General features: G+C 44.9%; 1 protein-coding gene across 9 annotated transcripts in view; it reads right to left on the reverse strand.

Moving 5' to 3' along the window:
• Positions 1-7,197, reverse strand: part of ALMS1 (ALMS1 centrosome and basal body associated protein) — a 71,924-nt gene extending 64,727 nt beyond the window's left edge. For 6 of the 9 annotated variants that reach the window (XM_026121774.2, XM_026121776.2, XM_064511649.1 and 3 more), the window contains exon 1: positions 6,461-6,622. In XM_026121774.2, the coding sequence (XP_025977559.2) occupies positions 6,461-6,499 (39 nt within the window). In that variant the 5' untranslated portion in view covers positions 6,500-6,622. Of the gene's footprint in view, positions 1-6,460; positions 6,624-7,061 lie in introns of those variants that run through there. The other 3 variants (XM_026121779.2, XM_064511651.1, XM_064511652.1) reach the window with 2 other exon arrangements.
• Between the last annotated feature and the right edge of the window lie 2,868 nt (positions 7,198-10,065).

Raw genomic sequence — 10,065 nt, forward strand, 5'->3', positions numbered from 1 at the left:
GCATTTTTTGTACTGTTATCCACTAGGAGTAGGTGATAAACAAACATAGAATAGAAGAACATGATTAATGAACACTTCAACAAAACTTCCTATTTCAGACGAATGTGAATTTGAGCGTTTGTCCATATACTCAATTAGTTTTTAATACAGATGCAGCAAAGTCCCCATCCTACAAACCCCAGGTACATCTGCCACATAGGTGGACCAAAAGCACATATGACTGAAATCCTACCACTGGAGGTTTCTGCATAGTTGCACAACTTGTATTACATACTAAAAAATTCTGTTCAGATTTGTCCATTTAGTTTGTGTTCAAATTTTATGTCGCAGTAACTTGAAAAAGCTGTAAGTAGTAATTTGTCACAAACGATACCCGAATTGAACTTTCAAGACGTTAGCATGGCTTCCTCCCCAGTCTGGGAAACCTTCCAAGCAGGAGAAAGCTAAGGACCAAGCTCTCACGTGACCTGTAACAACAGTGCAGTGCAAGCCGCATGCCACTTGGAGTCAGCAACCCGCTGCTGCAGGACAAGGTCTTTCCGAACCGTGGGGCCCTGCCTGAGGAACGAACACAGACACCAGCACACGTTCTCCTGTAAAAACATGGAGTTGACCACTATGTCCCAGAAAACTAAAGAGACAATTTTGCCAGAATAAACAGAACGTAGGTCACGTTCCGTCTTCCACTTCCCCCGCTCATTTCATGGTATAATTATCATCTTGTAATGGACCCTCAAGCAAAAGCAAAGCAACTTTTATGCAAAAGCACTTCAAAGACTACATACAACCTCAGAACTTCCTTAATGCCACACAGATGTGACTGCATCTCACATAAAACCAACAATTCAATTGAGCATGCCTTTGTAATCCCTGTCAACTCTGCTTGATGTTCAAGAACACAAAGTAAAAAAAGGATGTCTCATTCAAATACAAAAAGAGTTTTACATCAGAGTTGGTTTTGGCCAGAAGCCCAAAGTCTCTGCTTACAAGTTTTATTAAAATTGTTAGCATTTAAGTCCAGCTTCTGCTGAACTTATTAATAAAATTTCCATTGTCTGCACATGATCCAGCACTAGAAGATCATCTACAAACAGGCTGATATGTAATTTGGATTTCAAAAATATTCAAACAAATGTAAATGATTTTCAGTGATTTGGTGCTGTCAGATATTAGCAGGTACAGATTAAATACTTTGCATTTGTTTTTTAAAAAAGTGCTGATATCCTCACAGCTCCTCTTCATTTTTCCTCGTTGCACAAAGGCTACAGCCAACAAGTAGATAATGCACTATGTAAACTCTAAAATGTTTTCATTGCTTTTGTGCAATGCATGCTGGGCTCTTTAATGGTCACAAGGGATCAGAACCAGTGTAACAGATCTCAAATAAAGCACAAGAAGATTCCTAACAAAGTAAGCTATCAGGGCTGTCCTGGATGCGTTTCAGAAATCAAATACATATACAATATACACTGACACTGCAAGGACTGCTAGAGCATCATTTTGCATCTTTTAAAGATTCTGAACAGCAGTAGCTTCCATTACTACATTATAACACCATTATTCTTCCAGCAGAAATACTTTTATGTAGTGTCCTAAAAGGATAGGTGAAAAATTTATCATTTTTTGACCTACAATAAGTTTGCCTATTCTCTGCCTAGTTTCCTAGGGATGTAAAGCATGCAAGGTTGACGGACAGCATACTCTCCCATGCCTCTGTTCACAGTCAAGTCTCAGCTGTAGCCACTCTACGGCAGTCTCAATGCCAATTACTGTAATATACCTTAATGCTTGATGTAGAAGCTTTGTTCAAACAATCATACAATAACTTACGTAGGAAGGGATCTCTGGAGATCAGCTAGTTCAACCTCCAGCTCAAAGCAGGACTAACTTCAAAACTAGATGAGGCTGCTCAGGCCTCGTCTAGTCGACTTCTGACTATTTCCAAGGATGGAGATTCCACCACCTCTGTGGATCCTGGTCCAGCATTGAACCATCCTCTTTGTGAGAAACTGGTTTCTTTTTTACAGTAATGGGAAATTCTGACTGGAGAGACATGATTGCTGCCGCCTGTCCATTCACCGTGCACCTCCAAGAAGAGTCTTCCTCCTCCTTTACACACCCCTTCTGGTAGGAAAACACTACTGCCAGATTCCTGCCTTCAGCTTTCTCCCCCCGCCAGGTCAAACAAACTCAGCCTTCTCACCTCCTCCTCACACACCACGTGCTCTAGCTCCCTGACCATCTCGGTGGCCTCCACTAGACTCATGCCAGTTTGTTGATCTCCCTCTTGTACAGGCAGCCCAGAACAGGACACAGGACCCAGCTATAGCCAAGCAGAGAGAATAACCACTTCCCTCCACCTGCCAGCTCTGCTCTTATTAATGCAGCCCAACATACTGGCCTTCACTGCTGCAAGGCCGTACTGCTGACTCAGATTCATCTCTGTGACCACCAGGCCCTCAGGCTCTTTTCTGAAGGGCTGCTCCATGGGCAGCCCATCCTCAGCCAGTACTGAAGCATGGGGTTGTTATTGCTCAGGGAGCAATGCTAAACTGCATGAGATTTCTCTTGGCCCATTCGTCCAGCTTGTCAAGGTCCTTCTGAACGTTAGCCCTGTCCTCCAACATATCATCCACTCCATCCAAACTGGTAGCATCCACAAACTTGATGAGAGTGCATTCAGCTCATCATTTGGGTCATCAATGTCATCAATGATGACATTACACAGTATCAGCCCAAGTACTGACCCCTGAGGAACACCACCAGTTCAATTTTGAATGGCTGACCACTACCCTTTGAGCCCAGCAGGTCAGCCAGTTTTTCCACCACCTTGTGTCCACCTACTCAGTCCCAGTCTCCCCACTATGGCTACAAGAAAGGGAGATCATGATGAAAATCCTAGTAAACTCCAGGTAAATGACATCTTCCCTAACCTCCGGGATAGTAATTTCATCAAAGAAAACAATCAAGCTGGAAAAGCACAGCTTGCCCTTGGTAAACCTGTCCTGGCTGTTCCCAATCACTCCACTGCCCTTCACATGCCTGGAAATGCCTTCCATGATGACTGGCTTCTTAATCTTGCCATGACCTGCAGACAGGTTAACTGGCTGGTAGCTCCTCAGATCCTCCTTCTTGCCCCTCTTGAAAATGGGCATAACACGAGCCTTTCTCCAGTCATCACAAACATTCCCCACTCATCACAACCTTTCAGAGATGATAGAGAGAGGCCTTTCAGCGACATCAGCCAGCTCCCTCACCACCTTCAGATATACCCTGTCCAGTCCTATATACTTCTGTACGTCCAGTTTACTTAAGCAGTCACTATTTTGAACCTCTTCTACTACAGGCACCACCTCTCACCCCCAAGCTCTGCTACTATGCACAGAGACTGAGCAAGGAAGATTTACATTAAATTGTGGTCTTATCCCATGTCTTCAGCACTGAACATGGACTGTTTTTTCTCTTAATTCAAAGCTAATTATTTTGAATTTCTAGTTATAAGAACATAGTAAATTCCCAGTATCTGCTAACACTATTACAATCTCTTCAGCAATCTAACAACAGAGAGTCAAAACTATCAACTTTCCTTCAAGCATCAAACTCTTCTCTACTTAACCTGAATAAAGACAAAAATTACTATAAGCGTCTACCTGAGATTTCAGAACAACTTGCTTCACACATGGTAGCTAAGCCATGTTATTTTCATTCCTGTGCAAAAATCCTTTGACTGCTTGCTGTCCAAACCTTAACCCCAACATGAACATATAATAGTACCAGGGCAGGGAGGCACTTTTATGTAATGAGATAGTCAACAACTTTTACTTTCTCAGTGTTGAACCACTGAAAAAAGCAATGAGTATTCCCAGTTTTTTAATATGTGTTGTTATTTAGATTATGCTTACAAAAGCTGTAACTTGTACTGTCTGTCCTCTGAATTACAAGAAAACGTTCATTCCCTTATCTTTTCCACACTAAATTGCCATTAAAATAAAAGTTACCTCTGCCAGATGTACCTTAGTTTGATGTTTCTACTTAGCTTTAAAAAAGAAGAAAGAAAAATTACTATTGATGATGAACCTTCTGGAATGTAGCCACCAATTCACAGTGTTATTCTAAGAATAAGGACCAAAAGCATGATCCTACAGGATCTTACCTGTATATTTAACTAAGCATGTAAGTATTACAATTAAAAACTTGCAGGACAGGGCTTAAAACATCCTTGTAATCCAAGATAAACTAAAAGGGGAAACAGACAAACTATTTTCATTGATAAAATAAATAGCATAAGTAGTAAACACACTGCTATAGTAAAGTTTGAGAATTTCTTCTGGATGTTACCACATGATGCCATAGTCTCACAATATCTTTAAGCTAGCATAAACTCATATGGTACTAGGGCCAGAAGATGCAGTCCTAGTCACTCGTCAGTGAGCAAAAACTTGGAATAAGAGTTGACTGGATGTTTTTTAAATGAATTTTAACCCCCATTCACTGGGGCTTGCTGATTTATAGAGCACTCATGAAACTACAGCCTTAGGTGCTACAACTAATACAACTACAAGTTTTCGGTGTTATTATCTCTTTGTCAATTTAAACTATAGCCAAAATAATCTCTTGCAACAAAAATACATAAGAAAAGTATAACAGCATCCATACTAGAACAGAGAGAAGCTCCACCTGGCCTGCTATCTATATGCAGCCACATCCCCTTGACCCAGAAGAGCAGTAGTATACTGGCAACAAGCTTGGCTCAGCTCCATCTGGTATTCCCAGATCTGCGCTCTGGTTGTCAGAGCAGCAATTAAACAGTACAAAGCAAAGGCAGAGAACGAAGCAACGGCACTGTAAAATCAAGGAAAAAGTGAAACCCCAAAACGGAATATGACAAACTGACCTACAAGAAACACCATGAGGATGTGAAGCTGAAGGCAAGTTCACTGCTCTACATCACATACAATTTAGTATCATGAAGTTAACTGCAGAACTTGCCTGCATCTGTAAACCAACATGCTGATGAACTCCACTTCTACTTAAATACGTACAAGAATACACATCCATGCAAGAACCTTCCCTTCTAGTCTATGGCTACTTAGTTTTCTTGAAAACATGTGACAAAGGTCCTTCACCAAAAGGTTGGAAACTGAATTAGAGTAAACCATCTGAATCCCCTTACTCACATGTTTGTTGAGGTTGGACTTCCCTTTAATATACCATATTTACCCATTTGGCTGTTCCTGTTCTTTATCATAGCTTTTATTAATTTTCCTGGTAAAATTGAACCAGCCTGTACCAGTCTGTGGGTCCTCCCAGGAAACCTTCGTAAAAACTAGTATGACATCTACCACTGGTCTGCTGCACCTCTGAGTTTCTTCAGAGTACTAGGGTGAAGCTCTTAAGCGAATGCTACCTGGTCCTTGCAGCTTGTTACTTTTCATTTTGTGTGGTTCTTCTATACCTTTCCTAATACACAGATGTGGACAGAACATCCATAAACATCTCCAGACCCAAGTTTCCAAAACCACCTATTCAAGGACCTAGCACAAAGATGCCTCCCTTCAGCTTGCAAAAGTCAGAACTTGCACGGGCCCTGCAGTTCCTTTACACTTCTGGAAACCATCACATCAACAGTGGGACAGATAAGACCAGGTGCCACAACTCTGCCACACCACAAGAAAGAAGCTTCCCAAAGCTCTCAACAAGGGGCAAGTTCAGGACAGCACCGATCCCCAAACGTGGGGATAGCAGGCACTGCCACATGAGACGGGACGCCCTGATCTCCAGAGCGCTCCTCTTCCCGGTCTCCCACCTTCCAACACCAACCCAACAAGGTGCACGGAGTGGTGCATGGGCACTTCTAGGGCATGAATGACTTCATAGGCCCAGTCCAACTGCAGGGGCTGCGACTTCCCAGAAAGATTAGTGGTCAAGCCAACAGCACCCCACACCTTTCCCGGGCTGGGAAAGAGGCAGAGGACACAGGCAAACTACACACACCCCCTCCTCCTCCTAGGGCAGGAAAAGTAGGGGGAATCACGCTACAGACCAACTTTTTCCAGGGCAGGAGCAGTAAAGGGGAAATCAGGAAAGTCACAGCCCCCCTTCCCAGAGCAGGAAAAAGAGAGGAGGGATCAGGCTGGTTACAGCCCCTCTTCCCGGGGCAGAAGAGGAGGGGAGCGGCATCAGGCCAGTCACAGCCCCTCTTTTCCCAGTCGGGGACGATTAGTCCAGTTACATCTTCCTCTCTCCTGCGGCTCGAGAAATGGGTGGAATTAGACAGATAGAGCCCCTCCTCGAGGGGAAAGAAGGGGCACAACCAGGCCAGCGTCGCCGCCCCCCCTTCCCAGGGAAGGGGACACAGGGGTCGAGGAGGGAGGCTCAGGCCAGCTACCGCCCCCCCCCCCGCTCCGTTACACCGGCCCTAACCCCCCCGCGGACCAAGCCGCCGCCTCGCCGTACTCACAGGGACCCGCTCCTGCTCCTCCTCCTCCCGCGGCTCCATGGGCGGCACGCAGCGCCCCGCTCCCCACAGCGGCCGCCTCACGGCCGCGAGCCCGCCACCGCCGCCGCCACCGCGCAGGCGCCGCCGCCCCGCCCCGCCCCGTCGTTAGGGACGCTCTGCCCGCTGCGCATGCGCAGACACCGCCTCCGCCCCGCCCCTCCGGCGGCGCGAGGGGGCGGCGCGAGGGCGCGCGCGTAGCCGTTGGGGGCGGCCCCGCCCACCCAGCGCGCGCCGCGAGTAGCCGTTGGGGCGGGTCCCGCCAGCGCGCGCGCGCGCGCGCCGCGAGCAGCCGTTGGGGGGAGCGGGGTGGGGGGGGGGAAGCACGGGCGCGCGCCGCCGTTTTGGCGCGCAGAGCGGCGGTTGCTGAAAGCGCCCGGATGTGGCTGCTGACAGGGCTATACAACACACGCAGACGCGATTCCCCAGAGCCCGGCCAGAGGGAGGGCGCCGGAGCCCCCAGTCCCCAGCCGGGCCCTGAGGCGGCCCTGCCGTGGAGGAGGCGACGTGCCCGAGCTTGGCGGCGTGTCCCGCCGTGTGTCGGTGCCACCGGCGCTGCCCTCACCTCTCCGGGTGACCTCGCGAAGCCACCGTGCCATCCGAAACCAGTTAGAACTAGGTGTGCGCACAGAAAGGAGATTTCTGGGCAAAGCAGCTGCGCGAGTAGGAAGTTTTGCAAATGACTGGCAGCTGTATGTGTTTCCTGTGGCAAGGAACCACTTCCCCCTATCACTCCGCGTCGGTCCATTCATAAAGAAGCAATACCTGATCACAGCAAATTCTGGGACTCGGTGGTGAACATATAGCAAAATCCAGTGGCAGACATTTTCAGCTTAGGTAGGAGTAATCAGAGAATGAGATGCAATATTCCAGGTGTGAAGCCCATTTGGCTTATTCTAAGAAGTGACCGGGAGAGGTGGCGTGTCCCTGGTGGTCAGCCATAGGCAGTCTCCCCCATTAGATCAGAGAAAGGACAGGCGCCGAGTTCAGGGGAGAGACGCTCTGCAGCCTGAGCATACAGAGAAGTCAAGATGAATCCTTACAGTGATCCCTGTAGGCCTTGGTGTCGATGTGGTCACCCCGATGATTCATGTCCTCCCTCTGTGTGCCATGAAGAAAAGGGAAGCTCCACATTTCCCTTGGCAGAACCATAATGCTTTTATTGAGGCATTCAGTAGAAGTATTCCTGGCTATAATGACATTTCCTGTTTCAGCTGGTTGTCAGCAAGGACAGGGAAGGAATTTCCCCTTAAAAGCACAATTGCCCAGAGGTATTTTGAGTTTTATTTGTTTACCCTCCTCTAAAACATCCGGAGCAGGTGACAGCTGAAGCCAGAGCAGCAAAAGATGCAGATCATTGATCTGACGCAGTGTAGAAAATCCTTCCCCCACAACTTGAAAAGTACAGAAGAGTGAGAGGAGTCTCAAGGGTCATTTATCGCAGGCTCAAAATCCTTATTTCACAGATGGAATATCATTTAATCTTTCATAAACTTATTGAGCTCCTTCTCAAAGCAATTAAGCTTTTCTGCTGTTGGTATAATCAATATATCCAGCTGTCCATTAGAATATAGCTCCAAACTGCCCACTTCCCTGCACATAAGACAATAAATAACTGCACCGGTTTTCATTCTCTGCTAAGTAGAGGGAAACTGAAGTGGATTAGAAAATGAAGGAGCTTCCATAACGTTTTCTGTCTCCTGAGTTATTTATTCTCCTCACAGCAGTTATCTGCCATGTATCCAATGTAACATCTCCCAGAAGGCAGTATATGTTCATTTTCGACTGTGTTGATTCTGCGGTGAATTTGGTGTTATTTTTCAGTACTGAATAAATCAGAATGCTAAAACATATCAAGGAAAAAATTCCTTAACACAATTATAATGATACAAAATGCTGACAAGAAAATTCATTTTTATATCCAAACCCATCTTCTATTGTGAATGCAATTAAATTTGCTGGTCTCAGCCTATCTATCTTAGTCCTTATCTATGCACATCCCCCAAAATCATCACCTAATAATTTAGGAGTGAGGCTTAAGAGAATAACACGTACAAGGGTGTGTGCCTAGGGTAACGGGGTGACGAAGACAAGAGGCGTCAATAAAAAAGTAAATACTTCTGCAAGAAGCAGAGATTCCGTTCTTACTTACACTGGAAAGTGTAAGGAATAATCTGTTTGATTTCAGTGCCATTTTTCCCTAATTACAGTGCTATAAAGGAGAGCAGAATTTAGCCCATACGTTGTAGTGCTAATAACAGTTCCAAATGTCATCTGTGAAAAAGCTTGCCATTTGCTTTTCTCTGCTGCAAATGACTGAAGGGTTTCTCTTGTCATACAATACAGAAATTCTGTCATAGCCTTTATTTTTAGAAGAGCAATTCACAGGGAGAGAAGGGAGGAGGAAGGGTTTTCTGAATGTTTATCACTTACACATCATACAGGAAGCTGTTCAAATTCTTTATTAATTTTCTAACAATATCTAGAGACTTACTCAGTCTGAGACGCAATATGCTAAAATCCTTTCCAATAAAATGTCATTTGAAATGAAAATCAGAGAGGAATTAAAAAAACAGGCCATCACTGTGGAAGATTATCAGAGAGAGCCAGGCCTGAACAACACTACCTGGTTTGGCTTTCCCCAAAACTCTGTAGATTCCAAGGACTTGTAAAGGTGAAGTATAATGTATTAAAATAAGCAACTGAAGAATGTACTAATTCCATGGTAGAATATAAAATGTAGGCATCTCTCATTACTGCAAATATCCTGTAAGAAGAAATATTTAAAAATCAGGTCCTGACTTGTGTCAATGACATGTTAATTGCAAAGCTGTTGGCATAGGGATTCTTTATATCTAGTGCAAAAGCACCCAGGCAGACTGAGGACTGTACATCTGACCTCCAGAAAGAAGTGTAATAAAAGCAGATATAGAGTACTGTGAATATTATGACCCATTAATTAAGGGTCTCTGTCCCTTACCACAACTGCTGATACCAGGCAGCCTGAGACAATGAAGAGAAATGTAATCTGTGAATGGTTGTGATATCCTCAGCTATTGCAATTTTTAACTGACCTCTTGGCACACCAACAAAATAGGAAACTGATTTTCAAATATTTTGCTGAAGATATAATTGAGTTCACAGGCTGCAGGATTTAGATGCGCAGAAGTACTTGGAAACTCAACATTATTGGCAGCTGGTCAACAGGATTCTTCAACTGTCTTTGAAAATCTCAGCTATGATACTTTTTGGTTTTGTGAATTAGTATTATCAGTGTCAGGTATCTTAAAAGCTTACACCTGACAGAGGCTGCTCCACTCCATCTTTTCCTGGTTTGTGATTTTAAAAATTTATTCAGTTTAGTGGGAGAGACTCATGTAATCTCTATATCTAGTCTTGGTAAAAGAAAAGTGAAGGAAAAATCAGGTGAATGAAGAATGGCAACAGACAAAGAATGTCAGTGGGCAGAAGGCTGTGCAGCAAGGAGAAAGAAAGTGCTCATACTCAAGAAAACTAATTAGATAGGTGATACAAGTAGTGAAAGGACAGTGGGAGTGATCAGGTAAAAG

The sequence above is a fragment of the Dromaius novaehollandiae genome, chromosome 4 (genome assembly GCF_036370855.1).
Source record: "Dromaius novaehollandiae isolate bDroNov1 chromosome 4, bDroNov1.hap1, whole genome shotgun sequence".
In the NCBI taxonomy this organism is placed as follows: Eukaryota; Metazoa; Chordata; class Aves; order Casuariiformes; family Dromaiidae; genus Dromaius; species Dromaius novaehollandiae.